We start from the raw sequence: 20,930 nt of genomic DNA on the forward strand, positions 1-20,930 counted from the left end.
GGGCTGGCCACCTTCCCAGAGGAGGTGAGATCTAAGCTGAGACCTGAAGATATGATAGGAGTCACGCAGGAAAAGGACAGCTGGGTGAATGGGGACGGGTGTTCTGGGGAGAGGGAAGAACCCATGCAAGTCCGAGGAAGAGCACGGTAGGTGCAGGGAACTGCAAAGCACTCAGCACGGGGGGAGGTGGGGCACTAGTGCCTGAGGAACCCAGACCCTAGCCCCAGGATGTTGGGGAGGCACTGGAGGGTTTTGAGCAGGGGAGGATCACGGCCAGGTGTATTTTAAAGCTGTCTGCAGGCTGCTGTGAATCCAAACAAGGGAGGCTGATGCCAGAAACCCAGGTGAGAGAGGCTGGAGGCTGGAGGGCAATGCAGATGGAGAGAAATGGACAGATTCCAGAAACAGAAGGAAGTACTGACAGGACTTGTCAATGATGCGAGTCCAGGATGACCCTGGCATTGAGAGGAGAGGCTGGGGGAGGAGCAGGTGGTGGCAAAGGTGGAGGAGGGAGATTGTATTCATGTCCTAGGGCTGCCTTACCAAGTAGCACAAACTGGGTGGCTTAAAACAACAGAAACACATTCTCTTGCAGTCTGGAGGCTGAGTCCAAAATCAAGGTGTCAGCTGGACTTCTCTACCTCCGAAACCTGCAGGGGAGAGCCCTTCCTTTCCTCTTCTAGCATCCGGTATTTGTCAGCAATGCTTGGCCACAAACCCTTGTAGGTGCATCTCTCTAATCTCTGCTTCCAACTTCACATGCCCTGTCTCTGTGTCCAAAGGACAGCAGTCATACTGGATTAAGGGCTCACCCTAATGACCTCATCTTAACTTGATTATGTTTGCAAAGACCCTGTTTCCAAATAAGCTCACATTCACAGGTAACAAAGGTTAGGACTTCAAGACACCTTTTAGAGGGGACACACTTCAACCCAAATCAGAGATCAAGACCTCATTTCAGGATATGAGAAGCCTGGGGTGCCCTGTGACGTCCAAGTGGAGATGCTGTGTAGACAATTGGACATACAGGATAGGAACTCAAGAGAGAGCTAAACAAGAGACATAGATCAAGGAGTCATCAGCCCATGGCTAAAAACTGGGTGAGGGGGACACAAAACCATAACAGCTGGGGAGGAACCAGGGCCAGAAGAGCATCTGAGGAGGGGGTGGGGCTTGCCTGACTAAGCAACCGGACAGGAAAAGAGCATTTAAGTATGCCAAAGCCTGGAGCAAGCATGGGTTTCTAAGATGCGAAAGACAACAAGGAAAGTGATGTAGTGCAGGGCAGAGCCATAGGATGCTCTCAAGCCAAGGAGGGAACCAGGGCCACAGCACCTGCCTGTCCCTTCTCCAGGCCTCTCTGTAGGCATCTATTATGTCTACATGGGCGGAGGGAACGGGTGTTGGGATGACCCTGAAGCTTCTGGCCTGGGGTCTCCACACTCCTCCCTCCTGTGGGCACCTGGTGCCCCTGGCAGACTCAGGGTTCCTAATCTTGTGCCCTCTTTGCCAGTTCTCAGGGTGTAGGTTTCTACCTTAGACCATCTGAGTAGATTCCACTGGACCAGTGGTTCTCAAAGTGGGGTCCCTGGGCCAGCAGCATCGACATCTCCTGGAAGTTTGTTAGAAAAGCAAATTCTCAAGCTGCCCTCCAAATCTACTGAATCAGAATCAGGGTCTGGAAATTTGTGTCTTCACAAGCCCTCCAGGGGGTTCTGGTATTCCGAAGTTTGGGAACCATTGTGCTGGACCCTGAGATATTTGAGGGCAGGAATCCTACTTGTTTCTCCCCCAGCACCGGGCTCAGTGCCCCGTCTTCAGTAGATACCAGCAGGTACTTGTTGGGGGGATGGTGGGTGAATGAACGAATGCGAGGTCACTCATCTCTGTCTGACCCTACCCCTTAATGTCCTTCACACGGTTTCTGCTTCCGCTGGGATGTGGGTGCCTCCCAGGCCAGTGCCAGGGGCTGCAGGCCTGCCAGGTGGCAGCAGATGGGACCTACTTTGGAGACCTGTGCCCCAGCCGGGGCAGTTACCTGTGGGTGCAGCACCAGTGCCGGGAAGGTGAGTCCCCAGCTCGCCTGGGTGTGGGAATTCCCTGCTTGTCTCTAGCCCTCCTTGGAGCCGAGGGAGCAGCTATCCATGGGGGTGGATCTGCTCAGCACTAAGAGACCTCCTCGCCCAAAACTGCTGCCCTGTGGCTTGCCCTCCCCACCTGGCTTAGCTGCAGGGTAAAGCATTGGAGGTTCAGTTGCAAAACAAGCCATCAAGCCAGAAGTTGAAAAAAAAACTGTTTTAACCCCAGGACCCTTCAAATTAAATCTCATGGGGTGACCCAATAAACACAACAGACAAAACCAAGATTACTTGATTGGAAGGATTCCCACATGCCATACCCACTCAACCACCACCCTCCCTGTAGACTGCCATTTTAGAATGCACAGGGGCTTTTACAAATCTAAAAAACCATAAAAATAACCCATATTACCAGAATTTATAAAAGCTTTATAAATCAAGAAAGAAGAATCCCTCCCTTCAATTCTACAATTCTATTCCTCATAAAGAAACTACTCTTAATTGTTTAGAATAAATTCTTCCCTGCTTTTTAAAGTGTTTTCATAGACATGGCTGTGTGTGAATGTATAGATGTATATGTCTACAACTCAATTTTTTTCACTTAATAATATATCCTAGACATCTCTCCAAGTCACTACCTTATTCTTTTAATGACTGCATAGTATCCCATCATAAGATTATGTCAAAATTTATTTAACTCGTTCCCCTCTTGATGGACATTTTGGTTGCTTCTGAGTTTTTGTTGTTATGGATCACTCTGCAGTGCTCTCTTGTGCATTCTTGTGCATATATCTTGACATGCGCCTGGGATTATTTTTAGAGGAGAGATCCCTAGTAGCAGAAATGCTGGGTCACAGAGTACGTGCATTTTAAATGTTAGTAGACATTGCCACATTACCCTCCAAGATGGCTGTATCGAGTTCATTCCTGTAACAGTGTGAGTGCAAATTTCCCCTCAAGCTGGGACACCACATTATGCCATTGTCCAACCAATTAATCGGTCAGAACGGCAAATTCTACCGAGTCCATGAGTAATAGTTCAAGGAGCTCTGAAGGGGAAAGATGAGTCAGGGAAGGTTGGGGTCCCCAGGGGCCATCCAGGAGAGCGGGGTCCTTGGGGACAGGAGGAGGAGGGCTGCACGGAGGAGAGGGTGCAGGAAGGTGGGGTGGCACTAGTTTGCAGAACACACTTGGGTGGAATAAGAGTGAGCAGGGTGTCTTGTTCTATTTTCTGGGAAGAGAGGCCACATGGTCTGGCAGCACTTTCCATTAGGTGGTTTTGCTCCTGGACAAAGGGTGCTCTTGGAGATCTGCCAGTTGCAGCCTTGCTGTCATCAGACAGACGGGTAGCTTAGGGCTATGGGGTGAGTTGGGTCTGGCTACCACATGGACCAGATTTTCTGTCCTGACTTTGATTTCAAATATCTTGTCCCTTGTGAATCAGTGTGTTCTGATCACCATCAGTTTCTGATTTCTGAAGGGAAGGACTTCATCCAGCAGTATCCCCTGCCCCCAACCTCCTGCCTCTGTGCCCAGAAGGGCCTGCTGCATCCTGAGTTTCCTCGGATGATCATGAATCAGTACCAATCAGAACCACAGTGGCTTTCGGACCATCTCAAGAAAGTCCTTTTCATTTGCATTCAGCTTCTTACATATTTTCCCTTCTCATTTAAGTCAGAAACCAAAAGATTGTGCTGCACCAATCAGCCCATGGCTGGGTGAACCACCACAAATTCTACCCCTCACCCCATCCTCCAGGCCAACTTGTGAAGCTCAAATTTGTAAAATTTAATGTGCACTAAATTGCTAACAATGATTCATCAGCCACCCTAGCCAAGGAGATTTTCCTAAAGGTGCTTTGCCTTTTGCCTTTTTAAACATTATAAAATACATTTAGACAATCAATGGATCTTGGTTAAATAAATTAGGGTACATTGTGCAGCTATTAAAGAGTATAAGGCAGCTCTAACTGAATTCATATAGAACATCTCCAAAATATACTAAGTGAAAAAAATGGAAGGTGCCAAATAGTGAACAGAGCACCATTTGTATAAATAGAAAAGTATGTACATGCTTGTGAGTGTGTAGGTATCTCTGGAAGGAGACCCAGGAGACTGGTAACAATGGCTGCCTCTGGGGAGCAGAACTGGGGAACTGAGGGGTAGCAGTGGCGGAGGGCTTTCTTTTCACTGTAGACCCTTTTGTACATTTCAAATTCTGTATCTGGGTCATGTATTACCTAGGAATGAAAAATAAAATTCAAAAGAACTTTAAAAAGTAAAAATAAAATTTTTAAAACTTTAAAAGCCCCACTGAAGATAAAGGTCAGGTAGATAGAAGAGAGTAGGTTTTAAACAGAAACATCTGCTTTGCAACGGCAAATGGTATTTTGAGTTTTGATCTGCAGGCCTGAAGCTGACAGTGTCCAATGAGAGTTTCATCTTTGACAATGTCACCATCTCCCTTACATGGTTCCTCTCTCCCTACATTGGAAACCTGTCCTGTATAATTAATATGGGGGATGGCCACACTTTCTACCCCTACTACCCCACAAGGTAAGAGGAATTTCTGAGCCTTGAGTAAAAATGTATCAGTCAGTTTCTGCTGCATAACAAAACACCCCAAAACTTAGTGACTTACAATAATAGTTATACTTTTTCATGGTTCTTTGGATCAGCTAGGTGTCTTTTCTTGCCTGGACTAGCTCAGCTGGATGGCCTAGGAAGGCCTCATTCTTTTGTCTGGCAGTTAGCTGGATGTCTGCTAGTGGCATGTGTCACTCATCACCCAACAGGCTAGCCTGGGCTCATCTGCATGGTGGCAGAAGAGTTTCCAGCAGGGCATGAAAGCAAGGCCCCATGTGCAAGCATTTTTCAAATCACTACTTGTGTCACATTTTCTAATGTCCCATTGACCAAAGCAAGTTCCATGGCCAAGCCCAGATTGAACAGGTGGAGAAATAGTCTCCACCTGTTGGTGGAAGGAGAGGCAGAGTCACAGTACAAAGGGGCATACATACGGGAATGGGAGGAATGGTGCTCACAGGTTATCTCAATGGAGAAGGTCACTCAAACAGTCATGGAGAGCTGGGTCCTTTTAGCTCGGCTCTGCGGAATCTCCCCTGAGTCACTGTCCAAGGAGTCAGTAACGGGGTGAAGAAGACGCTCACCTGGGTGTACGAATGTTTTTTGTTGATAAGGATAATAAAAATAATAGTAGCAATATTAATAACGGTCCAGCTAAACAGCTTTCACACCCAATCTCACTTAATCCTCACAACAACCCCACGAGCAGGACCTATGCTGTCCTGAATAACAGCCACTCACCATATGAGCTACTGGGCCCTTGGAATACAGCTGCTCTCAACTGAGATGTGCTGTAAATGTAAATGCACGTGGGATATTGAAGATGTAGCTCCCTTCCCGTGAAAGAATGGAAAATATCTCACTAAGTGATGTTTTGATACTGATTATACATTGAAATGATAGTATTTTGGATCTATTGGGGTTAAGGAAATAATTTTTTTAATTAATTTCACCTGCTCCTTCTCACTTTTTTCAGTGTGACCATTAGAAAGTTTACAATGACACACGTGGCTCACACAGTTTCTGCTGGACAGTGCTGAACTACATAATCATCTTGTTTTACGGACAAAGCTATTGAGGCGCAAAGAGGTCCAGTAGCGTTGCCCAAGCCACGCAGCTAGTGAGTGACAGCATAGCCAGGCAAGCCAGGACTGCCTGGAATCAAAGCTCAGGCTCTTAGACTCCTAGGCCCTGGTGGAGAACACAGCACGCAGCAACGGGGCCCAAGGGCACCAGACGCTGCATCCTCCAGGGAAGAGTAGCTCCCCAAGCTGATGGCAGCTGAACACAATTCATAACATTTCAAAGTCCTACCTGGGCCTGGAGTAAGCTCCATTCTACCCTGCTGGGTGCCCCAGCTGAAGGGGTGCCCCATCAGTTCCAGATCCTCCTTGGCATCTGGCTCATTTCAGGGAAATCAAGGATCCCCAGGGAAATCATGGAGGCCCATAAGCACCTCTCCTAACCCTGAAACATCTCTGGTTCTACTCTGTGTGGGCTAGGGGTTCTGAATCCAGCCCTGTGGGTGCCTGCCATTCCCAGAAGGCCTGGGTGGGCTGCGGCAACCCGGGGGCCAACCCGGTCCACAGTCCAAATCTGATCCAGTGAGTGCGGGTCTCAAACCCAGAAGTCCTCTGGGGTCTCAGGCGTTGTGCCATGCCGCAAAACAAAATGTGTCCAGAGGCTGCGGTTCTTATCCCAGATGTGATGTGAGACCCAGAGACAATCTCTGGGTTTCCATTTCCTTCCCTATCACATTTATACTGATGGCGATCTTAACTGTTTCACAGAGTAAAAAGAGAAATTATATATGAAGTTGCTTTGGAGAAGAAAAAGGTTTAAGTGATAGAAATACCCATGGCATTATTCTGCAGCTTTCTTCCCGTTTGCTACCATTTCATCCATAAAACAAGAAATGCTAAGTTACACAATCTTTCAGCCCCCAAATTTTATACAAATTGCATTTGGCATAAGTCAAAATTGACTGACTGTAGCCCTGCTAAGTTCTTTAGTTACACAAGGACATTTCAGTAATATACAAACGTAGTTAAAAACTGGAGCAAATGGGACAAAAGGCAAATATTTGTCCACTCTGGATGGTGAGTCCAAGGTTGTTTATCATATTACCCTCTGGAATTCTCTGTGTGATTAAATGTTTTCATAATCTAAGAGAAACAGCAATAAACAATGCTTTACATTTGCAAACCCTCTGAGCATTTGCTGTAAGTGAAAGCTACTGCATTTTTTTTTTCTTTTGAAAGAAATAGATGGTGATACCCTCCACCATCACTCCAACCCAATAACCCAATTTTGTCTACTTTAAAGATCTGTTAGACCTTGAAACTACCCACTCACCTTCTGCTATCATTTCTATTAACATTGGGAGATATATTTCTGATGCTTTCTTACCAGCACTAGCAGCCTCAAACTCAGTTTACAATGTGAGAAATGGCATGAATTTTAAGTATACAGAAGTCACATATTTCGTGCAAACATCACTATGCTTTTTTAAAATGTGTTTGTATGGACTCCTACTTTTGCTTAACTCCTCATTAGGCTAAGAGGTGGATTTTTCAAATCGGACTCCGTCTCCATCCTAGATAAATCACATGAGCTAATGGATAGGATTCAACCTCAAATAGAAACAGCGTAAGAAGTCAAAGGATTTCTCCTTTACAAGCTCCTTCTAGCCTTGCACTCCCCATGTCTTGTGTTCATTTGAATGGCAAGCTGTTTTGTTTCTCTGTTTGTCGTGGGAAACTTTGTACATTTCTGAAATTATGTTATGTGCCTATAGAGACAATTTGAATAAAGCGAAATTTGTCCAAGTCCAGCGTTGGGTAATTCAGCGCCACCTACTGACAGATCTGGGTATTGCCGTAATTCTTGGGTCTTTATTTTGAGTCACCTCTGAACAGAGCTGAGTCTGGGGGACCTCCCATTAAATTGTATCACATTCACGTCAAGTATCAAAGTAGTGTATACAAATCAGTAAGTGATGGAATTTTGAACTAATTTTTAAACTTTTTATTGAGGCATAAGATATGTATAGAAAACTGCACAAAAAGATATAGCTCAATTAATTTTTACACAATAAACACATCCATGCAACCAGCACCTAGATCAAGAAACAAAACATGACCCAGTATCCAGAAATCCTCCACGGGCCGCCCCCCTACAAGGATACTGATTTCTAACATCATCGATTACTGTGACCTGTGTTTGAAAATTATATAAATAGAATCGTAAAGTATATTTTCTCTTGTGTCTTACTTCTGCTCAGTAAGTATGTTTTTGAGATTTATGCATATTGCTGTGTATAACTGTTATTTCTTTTTTCTCACTGCTGTATAACATTCTGTTGCATGAATATTCCTCAACTTATCCATTCTAGTGTTGATACGCATTGGGGTGGTCTCCCATTTGTACTATTACAACTTGTGCAGCTGTGAACATTCTAATACATGCCTTTTCATGCACATATGTACACATTTCTGTTGGGTTTATACCCAGGAGTGGAATTCCTGGGTCATAGGATCATTAAATTTAAGTTGTTGTCTCCATTGCTTTCTACTCCAAGCACAGCTTCTCTTTGTTGGCAGCAGTTACTAAACCACTTTGCACTCTTCTCTCTTGGGTGAGATCACTGGGAGACAAATCAAGAAAAATCCATTTCTCTGCTTTTTAGTCCTGGGCAATTTCACTTGGCACCAGAGTTTAGAGAATGGAATAAATTGCTTCTTCCAGACAGATTGCTGAAAAACAGGTAGGATTCAAGGCCATCTTCATATTTCTACCGTTAGTTTTCTTGTTCTGAAATCTACATGGTTTGATATTAATAATGGCCACTCCAACATTGTTTTGATTAGCGTTTGCTGTTACATCTTTCTTCCATCCTTTTACTTTTTTGTTGTTGTTGTTAACTGCTACTGTTTTCTCAAAGTGATTATTTTTAAAAAAATTTTTATTGGAGTATAGTTGCTTTACAATGTTGTATTAGTTTCTACCGTACAGCAAAGTGAATCAGCTATACATATATGTATATCCCCTCTTTTTTGGATTTCCTTCCCATTTAGGTCATCACAGAGCACTGAGTAGAGTCCCCTGTGCTATACAACCAACCTTTTACTTTTAACCTATCTATATTGTCATATTTAAAGTGGGCATCTTATAGACAGCATACAGTTGAGTCTTGGTTTTTTAAAATCTCATCTGGCATAATAATTGGTATGTTTAGACTGTTTACAATTAATGTAATTATTGATATAGTTAGATTTAGGTCTACTATTTTGTTGTGTTCTGTTTGCACCCTCTGTTTATTTTCCCCCTGTTCCTCTCCTTTCTTCTCCTCTTTTGGATTATTTGCATATTTTCAGCATTCTATTTTAGCTTATGTATTGCCATTTTTGGTTATTTTTCTTTGTATTACTTTTTAAATAGTTGCCTTGGGGATTACAATATACATATCTAACTTTTCACAGTCTACTTAGAGTTAATATTTTCCACTTCAGGTAAAATGTTACGTGAACTTTTTTTTTTTTTTTTTAAATAATTATTTATTTATTTATTTATTTATTTATTTTTGGCTGTGTTGGGTCTTCGTTTCTGTGCGAGGGCTTTGTCCAGTTGCGGCAAGCAGGGGCCACTCTTCATCGCGGTGCGTGGGCCTCTCACCATCGCGGCCTCTCTTGTTGCGGAGCATAGGCTCCAGACACGCAGGCTCAGTAGCTGTGGCTCACGGGCCCAGCTGCTCTGCGGCATGTGGGATCTTCCCAGACCAGGGCTCGAACCCGTGTCCCCTGCATTGGCAGGCAGACTCTCAACCACTGCGCCACCAGGGAAGCCCTTACGTGAACTTTTTTACCTAAAAAAAAAAAAAATGTTACGGCCTTACCAGCATATAGTTTCCTTTGCCTGCCATCTTTTATGTTATAATTGTCAATTGTAGGACGTTTACATACATTGAAAAGCCCTTTCAACAGTCATACATTTATTAAAGAACTTAAGAGGAGAAAAATAGGCTACATTTACCAAGATATTTACCTTTTCTTGCACTCTCCCTTCATTCCTGAAGTTTCGAGTTTCCCTCTAATATCATTTCCCTTCAGCTGGAAAAACTTCCTTCAGATTTCCTTTTTCATTTTTTTAAAAAATAAATTTATTGGGCTTCCCTGGTGGTGCAGTGGTTAAGAATCTGCCTGCCAATGCAGGGGACACGGGTTCGAGCCCTGGTCTGGGAAGATCCCACATGCCGCGGAGCAACTGAGCCCATGAGCCACAGCTACTGAGCCTGCGCGTCTGGAGCCTGTGCTCCGCAACAAGAGAGGCCGCGATAGTGAGAGGCCCACGCACTGCGACGAAGAGTGGCCCCCACTTGCCACAACTAGAGAAAGCCCTTGCACAGAAACGAAGACCCAACGCAGCCAAAAATAAATAAATAAATATTTTAAAATTTTTATTTATTTATTTATTTATTTTTGGCTGCGTTGGGTCTTTGTAGCTGTGCACGGGCTTTCTCTAGTTGTGGCGAGCGGGGGCTACTCTTCGTTGCAGTGCACGGGCTTCTCATTGCGGTGGCTTCTCTTGTTGTGGAGCACGGGCTCTAGGCGCATGGGCTTCAGTAGTTGTGGCGTGCAGGCTCAGTAGTTGTGGCTCATGGGCTCTAGAGCACAGGCTCAGTAGTTGTGTCACACGGGCTTAGTTGCTCCACGGCATGTGGGATCTTCCTGGACCAGGGCTCGAACTGCATTGGCGGCAGATTCTTAAGCACTGAGCCACCGGGGAAGCCCAAGCATTTCTTTTAAAGTAGATTTTACAGCAACAAAGTCTCTTACAGAATTTCTTTATTCCTGAGAATGTCTTTATTTTGCTTTAATTCTTGGAAGATATTTTTGCTGGCTATAGAATTATGTGTTGACAGCTCTTTTCTTTCAACACTTTGAAGATGTCATTCACTGTCTCTGACCTCCAGTTTCCAAAGAAATCTACAGTCATTCATATCACTGTTTTCTCTACATGTAGTGTATTATTTTTTTTTCAGACTGATCCCAAGATTTTTTTAATCTTCAATTTTCAGCACTTCACTATATGTGTGGGCAAGGTTTTCTTTCAGGTTTTTTTTGTTTTGTTTTTGTTTGTTTGTTTTTTACATTTGGGGTTTCACAGAACTTCTTGAATCTTTAAATTTATGTGCTTTGTCAAATCTGGAAAGTTTTCAGCCATTATTTCTTCAAATATATTTTTCTACAGCAACCTCTTTCTTCTCTCTGGTGCTCCAATAACACAAATGTTTTACTTTTAGATATTGTTACACAGATTGCTGACATTCTGCTCATTTTTAAATTTTTAATATTTTTTTCTCTATGTTCTTTAGATTGGATAATTTCTCTTGCTCTGTATTCAAGCTCACTGACTTTTTCCTCTGCCATCTCAATTCTGCTATTGCATCCAACCAATGAATCTTTTATTTCAGACGTTGTGTTATTCATTTCTAAAATTTCCATTTGGCTGTTTTTAATAGTTTCTGTTTCTCTGCTGAGAATGTCTAGCTTTCCATTCATTTCAAGAGGGTTTCCTTTTACTTCATGGAGCATAGTTATAATAGTTGGGTTAAAGTCTTTGATATTTTAATATCTGAGTCACCTCAGGGCTGACATCTACTGATTATGTTTTCCCTTGAAATTTGGCCACATTTTCCTGGTTCTTTGTGTATCAGGCAATTTTGGATTATATTCTGAACATTTTAGGTAGTAGGTTCTGACACTCTGTGTCCTTTTAAAAATACTCTGGAAAATGTTAATTTTTTCTTGTCTGTTTGTTTTGTTTTAGCAGGCAACCAACTGAGTTAGGTTCAGACCACACATTCTGACTTGCCTTCTGTGAGCAGTGGTTCCCATGCCAGTTCAGTTTCCAAAGCCGTCAGGGTCTGTTCCACTCATGTGCCACTCGGGGTGCTGGTTTATGTTGTACTTTAGTCCACGAGGCCTTTGCTATATTTCTTTGGGTCTGTTCTGCACATGCACAATTTCTGGGTGAACTCATGATTCATGCTGGGCCATACACAGAATTAGGGAATCATCTTCTCTGCATCTCGCCTTTTCAGGACTTTCCCCACAATCTCCAGCTCCCACAGGTCCCTTTCCATGGATCCTCTGGATAGAAAGATCGGTTTTCTCTTAGGGATTTTGGGGTCTGTATCACCCCACACAGTCTGTGAGGCTCCAAGAGACAGAACAGCCTGGGGTAGGTACATGAGAGAAAAAAAAAACCAACACAAAACAAAAATGGGTATTTCCTCTGTAGTCTCAGACTCACTGGGGCCCTTTTTCTGGTTCTCTGGCTAAACAGAGATTGTTTCTCTTGGGGATTTTGTTTTCTTTTTTATTTATTTATTTATTTATTTATTTTTGGCTGTGTTGGGTCTTTGTTCCTGTGCAAGGGCTTTCTCTAGTTGCAGAGAGCGGGGGCCACTCTTCATCGCGGTGCGCGGGCCTCTCACTGTCGCGGCCTCTCTTGTTGCGGAGCACAGGCTCCAGACGCGCAGGCTCAGTAGTTGTGGCTCACAGGCTTAGGTGCTCTGTGGCATGTGGGATCTTCCCGGACCAGGGCTCGAACCCATGTCCCCTGCATTGGCAGGCAGATTCTCAACCACTGCGCCACCAGGGAAGCCCCCGATTTTGTTTTCTTTACTCACTGTGCAGTACCATGACCCAGACTACCCTCGGGACAAAGTCAAGAGATAAAGGAGATTAAACAAACAAACAAACAAAACCACACACACACACAAAAAACCCAGAAAGAAAACAGGAAACTCCCGTCTTTATGGATGATTCTTAAAGTTTTGAATTTCACCCGCCATCTGCCTACTGTTTTTTACTTTTCAGAGTCCTTGGTTAGTTTCTTTTTGTGTTCTGCCCAGGTTTCTAGTTGTAATTAATGGAAGAAATAGGTTATAGTGGGCTAACTCCATCTTGGCCGGCACCAAGAATCAGGTTACTGTTCTCCAAGCTTTTTCATGACTGTATCCATTGGTAAACTATTCCTCAATCCCTCACTATGTGCTAGGCTCTGTGCTAGATGCCAGGTATAAAGGGAGAACTAGACAGACACTGTCTGCGCTGACAGCCCCACATGGAAGAATGACAGTGAATAAGCGAGCACAAAAGGGGTGAGTGTCACCTAGGAGAAGCAGCAAAGCTATGGCGGTTATAAAGGGAATCTAAGAAGCCGCCCCTGAGGAGGTAAGGTTTAAGCTGAGAACTGAAGGGAGAGCGAGAGTATGAGCAAAGGGATGGGCAAGAGGCTTCCCTGTAAAGAGCGCACACTTACGGGCCTTGGGGTGGGCAAGGAGTGATATGTTCTATGGACTGGAGAGAGGTCTGAGCTACCGGTATGGTTACAGAAGGGGAGTGTGGCAGGAGCTGAGGAGGAGGACAGGAGGGGAGGTCACATGAATCTTTTGGGGCCATTTGAGAGATTTTAAATTAGTCCCCTCGGGAAAATGAGAAGCAAAACATACTCACAATTTTGATATGTTTGGACTCATCCCATTTTACAAATGGGGAAAACAAGGCTCAGAAAGGTAGGCTGGGGCATAGTATTTTACAGATGAAGCAAGAAGGCCCGGAGAGGGGGTGTATATGAGCCACAGAGGGAGAAAATGGCAGACAACGGACTTGCAGCCAAGTATTCGACTCCCTAGTTAGTCAGAGCTATTTCTTCCATTTCTCACCTGCTCCAGGAGTCTCAGTGTAACCTTCACAAACACGGAGAGCGTGGCTTGGTCGTGTACCATCTTTTTCTTCATTGTTTTTTCCCTTTGCAGAGCGGGGGAGATGTGTGGTGGGAGTGCACACATGCACACATGTGAATGCGCGTGTGTGTGAGCCCAACACTGGTAACGTTTCTGACCGTTGTTGGCAGTTTGCCCAGCAGCGTTTTCCACCAGTTCACAGCCCCTGGGGAATTCACTGTGTTTGTCTAGTGTACAACCAGCGAGTGGAACGTGATAGCTCAGAAGCAAGTGACGATGTGGGACAAGATGGAGACGCTCTGTGAGACTGGGTGTTCTGGCCTGTCCATATCAGGAACCAGCCCCCTCTGCTGGGCAGTCTTCAGGGACCCTCTGCGGATTCAGGTGGAGCTTGATGGAGGTGAGTCTGCAGAAATGGTCAAGGTCAAGGCAACCTTGATTTGCCCCCGATCTATCCATCCAGCTCCCAGGCTTCAGTAAATACTAACAGCAATCACTTATGGAGTTAGTTTCTTAGCCATTCAATTATTTAGCACTTAGTGTGTACCAGGAACTGGTCTAAGTGCTTTATATAGTAGCCCACCAATACATTTTACGGAGGAAGGAATGGAAGGAAGGTTGAGAAATTTGGCCGAAGTCACAAGGCTAGTAAGCTAGTGAGAGCAACCAGCCTTCTGAAGACCATTTGCACGCCCCTAGTCCCATCACAAGACTTGGACTTCCAAGCCATTCCCTGTTGGGGGAATGTGAATCTCAGCACAGCCAGCACTGACCAGCTTGACACAATCACGTTGCCCCCAGTTAGGGCTGATAATCAACTGCAGCAGCTGCTATGGCTGGTGTCCATGCTGATTGCTCACAGCTTCTCTTCTGATTGGTCACAGAGGCCCTTCTGATTGGCCATCATGTCCATTTTGATTGGTCAAGGTATCCATTCTGCTTTGTCATGGCATCTATTCTGATTGGTCATAGCAATATTTCTCACTGGTCACAACGTCCATTCTAATTGGTCACAGCATCCATTCGGATTGGTCACAGTGTCCATTCTGATTTATCAGAACATCATTCTACTTAGCTGGTGCCCATGCAGTTTCAGTTGTTAAATATTTTGAATATCACCCCTTCTGTCAATAGAGACTCTCCCATCCTCACCGAAGGCAGTATCTTTCCTCAAGGCACAGATCCAGTCTGAGATCTGGACAGAGGCCTGTTGATATAAACTGAGTGGCACAGAGCTGTGGAGATGAGGACATGTCTCAGTCCAACCTCATACCACCCGGAGCCTCACTCAGAGCAGTAACTTCATGGATCTATAATGGGACTTTAAGCACAGTGTTTGGGGCTCCGTTCTGTTCTAGTGTGCTTGTTGGCTGAAGATGGCTTGCTAGGTGCACCTGGAAAAACTTAAGATAATCTTTTTTCATTCTACAAATATAGCTGAGTGACTACTCTTTGTCAGGTATGGGGGGAGGCAGCAATAAACGTGCAAGTCAGGGCTCCTGTTCTCAGAGGGCTTACATCAACACCATCAGCAGCGACAGCATCACTCAAACAGGAAACATACTAGCTTGGTTTCTATTGGAAAGAATCTTAATTTAGTGGTTTAAATCATATTTTTTAAGAGTCAACCACAATATTTAGCATCCAGTTAGGACAACCAGCCCCAGTCTGTAAGGGAGCCCCATCTTAATGTGAACCGGCTGAGTTCTCTCGTTGGGCAGGGTTTCAGGCAGTTAGTCGTGGAGATGGAAAGGGCTTCACTGCTTTGGCTTAAGACAAGACCGGAGGCTAATTCTCATGCATAAAAATCAGCCACACCCTTAAGAAATGCTACCTTTTGAGCTTTCCTTGCCACAAGGATATCTCTATCAACAAAATGTTCTGATGCTTTTACTACAAACTTTTAAGTTTACGGTAACACATGCATAGTATAAATAATTAGAGGGACTTCCCTGGTGTCCAGTGGTTAAGACTCCGCACTCCCAATGCAGGGGGCCCGGGTTTGATCCCTCATCAGGGAACTAGATCCTGCATGCTGCAACTAAGAACCCGCACGTGGCAGTGAAGATCCTGTGTGCTGCAATTAAGACCCGGCGCAGCCAAATAAATAAAATTAAAATAAAATAAAATAAATTAAATAATTAGAATATGTAGGTGAGCAGAGAGGGCCTTGAAAGAAAAATCACTCATAAACCCAATACTCAGAGATAATCCGTTTTAATATTTAGGTGGGGAGGATATATCCTTACATATGTCTTTATATCCATATCTATGTCTATATGTGGAATCTGACTTCACAACTGGAGTCTGAACTATCTCAGTATAATCTACTGCATGAATGACATTCTTAAATGTGTCTTACTCCACCTAGGAACAGGGGTGACTTACACTGTGCTGTCAGGTAACACAAGCCTGGCTGAGTTCACCACGCAGAGGGGCCCGCTCGCCTACAATCTGACCCTGGATGGAGCAGTCCAGCAACGGATGGGCCCAGGGCTGCACCACTTGGAGATCTGAGCCACCGGCAACACCACCACCTCTGCCCCCTCCAGAAACATCACCATCCACTTCGTGGAGCCCCTGTCAGGCCTGCAGGCCTCCTGGGCTTCTGGCAACTTGGAGCTTGGACAGGACCTACTGGTCAATGTCTCGGCGGCTCACGGCATCCCGGAGAGGCTGACCTTTGAGGTGGCAGGACTCAATGCAACCTTCTCCCATGAGAAAGAGAGCCTTGGGGGGCCATTTGGGACTTACCACGTGGCAGTTCCACTTGAAGGTACTTGGAGTTTGTGGCTCCCCTTCCAAACCTCCTTCCTCTTCCCTTCCTGACTTGGTGTCCAGGGTTCTGCCAGCCAGTTTTTCAGTGTGTCCTAGACAAAAAGATGGTTCACAGCATCCAGCCTGGGTCACAAAATAAGGAAGAGACAGTTACTACCTGCAGTTATAGAACTTATAGGGATTCTCAGCTTTGGCACTTCTGACATTTGGGACCAGATAACTCTTTGCTGCGGGGACCGTCCTGTCCTCTGTAGGATGTTTAGCAGCATCCCTGGCCTCGACCCACTAGGTGCCAGTCGCCCCAGCCCCCAAGTCATGACAACTACAGATGTCTCCAGACATTGCCAACTGTGCCCTGGGGAGCAAAATCACCCCCACTGAGAATCACTGGAAGAGAGCAGGAGCACTTGGATTTCTTCCATCATTTCTAGAGGAGGACGTGTTTCGGGAAACTGCAGTCCACGCCCTGCGGGGGAGAGGTAGGTAAAAACTAAAGGGTGGGAGAGAGAGGAACAAGAGAGGAGGTATCAGGAGGCTGGCTGGAATAGAGAGACAGGGCAGCAGACTGGCTGGCACCAGCCAGGGCAGGAGGCCACAGCTGACGTGCATTTAATCTGGAAAGAACAGACTGTCTCTGAGGGCAGTGTGGTGAGGTCAGCAGGCAGGAATGTGATGAAGGTGGCAGAGTCTCCAGCCCACCCAGGTCCGCTACCCTGGACCTCAGAGGTGTGTGAGAAAGGGGGTAATGATGTGCAGGTATGGGCTACCATGCCCTCAGCAAGGGAAGTGGCAAAAGAGATGGCAGAAGGAACGACAGAGTCAAGAAGAGAAACACTGCAATTTTGCCAGGTACCAAAGGTACAGTCTGGAACAGGAAGAATCTGGAAGTGAAATGGAATGACAATGGAAAATATAATACAGAGGCTGTAATTCAAATGCAAATTAATTTTTGTCTCCTATAAAAGCTACTTGGTAGGAGATAAGAGATAAAATCTCCATACACCCTGTGACTTTGGGGCTCACTCTTAGATGATAAGCAGTCTTCTCCTCCCCATGAGAAAAACAGACTGGATGCCTCCAGGGATGAAGGGAGTGAGGGGAGAAGGAATGGGATCCAGGTAGGACAGGAAGGTCCTCACTTGGTGGCGCTGGCCTTGCTCTCACCGCCCAGCAGACGTTTGCAGCTGCCTCTCGTAGGAGCTTCTATGGGCTCTTGAGGCTCCCTGCTGGGCCCCTGGGACCACAGCTCCTGGGGTGGGGGTGGTGCCTCTCCTTAGAGGCCACGTCGGCTCAGCTGGTGCTTCTCCTGTCACCAACAGGGTCCCTTTCTCTGTTCTCCTCATCCTCTCTACCCTCTCCAGCCCCACCCCCCACAAGGCTAACATCTGGTCCATAGAAAATTCTCACCCAGTCCTCGGCTGCTTCCAGCCGACTGTAGTCATTTCCCAAATGCAGAAATGCTGCCTTTCCTCTCTCCCCTTCCCTTTCCCTCCATCCGTCATAGATCATTCCTAGGGCATGAGGAAGGAACCTGTCCACGGGGGTTCCCAGCCTCAGAGAACACACAGCCAGCTCACCAAGGGCCCTCTCTGAAGACCTTCTCTCCAGGCTTGAGAAGAGAAGAAGGTAGCACCCGCCACCTCTGCCCCATGGGGGAGGCAGGGGCACGGGGATACTCATGTAGCAGCGGCTCTCGCCAAGTCTTCTGACAAACCCTGCTCTCCCCTCCCCACTCTCTCGACCCTGTTAAAACCGTGTCGTGGGCCTCCTCCTGCTGGAATCTCCTCTCTCATCTGGCAAATGAGCACCTGCTCATCCTCTGAACTTCAGCTCTAGCCCCTGCCCCACCTCATTAACCATATTTTTCTCCCCCAAGGTAGAAGCAGACCCCCAACCCCATGCCCACACTGCCTCCCATGCCGATTCCCACCTTGCAGTGTCCCACACGCCTACTAGACCATAAGGCTTTGAGGACAAGGACCATGCTTCATTCATCTCTGTGTCCCCAGAGCCTTGCACCGTGCCTGGCACACATCAGGGATACATTACATTCTTCGATGATCAAAGAGTCAGATACTGCCATCAGAGGACTGGAGAAGCACAGGCTGGGAGAACTGTCTCAGAGCAAGTTAAACAATTTATTACAATGCCCATAGTTCTCCACCCTCTGCATTGCAGGCACCTTTCTGGTCACTGTGCTGGTGAGGAACGCCTTCTCAAACTTGAGTTTGAAAATTGGAAGCATCACTGTCACAGGTAAGAATTTTCTGCAAGGGGGTATAAAACTTGTGACCAGGAGTTTAGGGCATTGCACTTCCTCGGGAATCTAGTGAGGGGCCCCTCAAAAGAGAGCTTTGAATACTTATTTTGTTCTACAGATATTAAGAATTCTCTGGTTACTCTAAATAGGCAATAATGTAAGCAGTATAACATCCAACCATTGATACAGAATTCTAAAACATTCGAATTTGTATTAGTTACACTGCTTTAGGCTTCAAATAATAGAAAGCCCAACATAAGTGGCTTTAAGTTCAAGTCTTATTATCTTATATAACTAAGAAGTTAGTTCCAGGGTTGGTTCAGTGGCTCAGTGTCACGAGCAAGGACCCAGGCTCAGTCTGTCATTCTGTTCTGCCATCCTCAGAGCTTTCGCTTGGTCCTTAGGCTTGTGTCTCATGCAATCAAGATGGCTGCCGCAGTTCCAGACATCACATGTCAACCCAGCATTATCCAGCAGCAGCAGAAACCCATTTCCCCCTGTGCATCTCTTTTTATTAGGGAAAAAAATCTTTCCCACTAGGCCCCAGCAATCTTCCCTTCAGATACCATTGGCCGAAGTAGGGTCAGGTGCCCAGCTGTAAGGGATGCTTTTTAGGCTCTGTGGGAGAAGATGGACTCTGACAGCCAAGAGGAAGAGCAGGGTATTGGCTGTTGGTAGGCAGCCAATAGTAGATGTCACTGTCTTAAAATTCACCTTGACTGTGTTTGCCAGGACTTTTGAGTAGCAAGAGAAAGAAAAGCAGTTCAAAATGGCTCAAGCCAAAGGAAATTTTATCAACTCAGAAAATAAAAGTCCAGGGTTTAGGCACAGCAGGACCCAGCCACTCAATGTCTTCAGAAGTCTGCCTCTCTCCATCTCTTGGTTCTATGTTGGCTTCAGTCCGACTCCCTCTTCCCAAGTAGTAGCAAGATGGCCGCAGGCGTCAGTCCTTAACCCCAGAGGAGAAAGAGCATCTCTGGGTTGATATTTTCAGAACAAGTCCTGAGGCTGCCTCTCACTTGTCTAAGCTTGGTTCACGGTCCCTCCTAGACCTGTTGCTGAGACCAGAGGGAAGTGGTACTCAGGGCAGACCAGGATCACACGTCCACCCTGGAACATGATGTAGGATCAGATTCATCCAAAGGACTAAGGGTGGGGAGGGATGGTCCCCCAGGGAAAATATCATCTGTAAGTGCCATTAGCAAAAGAAGGGGACATGGATGCCTGGACGGGGGAAGAAAATATGAGATGTCCGTTCTACTTACTGTCCACAGTCCTCCTAGGAGTTTCCACGTATAGAATTTGAGGTCCAGGGAGGTTAATTGACTTTGCAAAAGTCACTCAGCTAATTCATGGCAGGATCAGGGTAGCAACAATTTCTCTGGATTTCTTCATTCAGGGTTATTGGACCATCTTCCGTCTTACGGTTAAGAAAGATCTCTGTGTCTGGCATTTTAGCTTTGTTTTGTATAATTTTACAGACCTTCAAACTTATCATTGTGAGAATAAGAATTCACTGAGAGGGAATTTTTTAAAGATCAGTAATACCCTGATCTTAAAACACCCAAGTCACCAGGGCCTAGCGAATCACATGGAATGACCAACCCTAAGTGCTTAGCTTAATCACTACACTTTAATTAGACATTAATCAAACTCACATTTCAATATCTTCAGAGCGTATCAGCTGAGAGTACCTTTTCCATGTTTTTTAACTTGACACACTAATATTCTTTACAGAGAATAGATGACAAAGCAATAATATATACAGCACAGCATTCAGTCCTCCTGGAGTTTTGAGAAATAAGGGTTGCCTTCAGCCTTCTTTACAGATGAGGCACCTAAGACTCAGAAAGAGTAACTAACCTGCCGAGGTTCGCACGGCCATTAAGAGGCCAATGAATGGATCCAGAAACACACCATGGTGCGCTGAGTCCAGCTCCTACCAGCCTGCCAGAGCTGGTTGTGCCCATCTCTTCCCACTATGCATTCAGTGAGGTCAACTTGGTATCCTGAAATCTGCCTTTATGGGAATATTTGCACCACAGAAAATAGCATATGAGATGAGGGTTCCCCACCCTCACCCTTCAGCTGGCAGGTAAACATTAATGGCGAACGGCTGCAAGTCTGACCTTAATCTTGTTCTACCTGCCATTGGCAGCTGCCTGCCTCTTTCTTATCTGCCAAAGAAGTGTCTATAGCCCAGCGGTGAACATCATGGTTTTGCTTTTGACCCATTTCTTACAATCTGAATATTCTCTGTGTGTCCCTAAACAATTTCCAAAGACAGGCAGATACTCCCAGGGCAGCCTCAGCGTACCCTATGACTCTGCCCTTTGGTGACCTTATAAACACCACCAACGTCTGACACCCATCCCCACTGTGTTCATAGCTCCTTCCAGCCTCCAAGAACCACCTGGAACAAAGGCTCAGGAAAAGAATGTATTTTTTTTTAAAACACTTAACCTCACAAGAAAAAG

The 20,930-nt window shown here is 45.6% G+C and overlaps 2 protein-coding genes across 2 annotated transcripts in view; one reads left to right on the top strand and one right to left on the bottom strand.

Moving 5' to 3' along the window:
• BCO1 (beta-carotene oxygenase 1) overlaps positions 1–20,930 on the bottom strand; it is an 88,454-nt gene that overhangs the window by 65,559 nt on the left and 1,965 nt on the right. The window contains exons 2-3 of the mRNA XM_082366350.1: positions 16,170–16,316; positions 5,098–5,247 (exon numbers count right to left, since the gene is read on the bottom strand). The gene's annotated coding sequence lies outside the window, so the exon portion shown is untranslated. The remainder of the gene's footprint in view (positions 1–5,097; positions 5,248–16,169; positions 16,317–20,930) is intronic.
• LOC309617699 (polycystin-1-like protein 2) overlaps positions 1–20,930 on the top strand; it is a gene marked incomplete at its 5' end in the record, with an annotated part of 99,076 nt that overhangs the window by 20,057 nt on the left and 58,089 nt on the right. The window contains 7 exon segments of the mRNA XM_082370218.1: positions 1,956–2,066; positions 4,486–4,633; positions 13,595–13,643; positions 13,647–13,815; positions 15,787–15,929; positions 15,933–16,191; positions 18,372–18,522. Of these exon segments, the coding sequence (XP_082226344.1) occupies positions 1,956–2,066; positions 4,486–4,633; positions 13,595–13,643; positions 13,647–13,815; positions 15,787–15,929; positions 15,933–16,191; positions 18,372–18,522 (1,030 nt within the window).

This window comes from Balaenoptera borealis (genome assembly GCF_965194805.1).
Source record: "Balaenoptera borealis genome assembly, chromosome: 19".
NCBI lineage: Eukaryota > Metazoa > Chordata > Mammalia > Artiodactyla > Balaenopteridae > Balaenoptera > Balaenoptera borealis.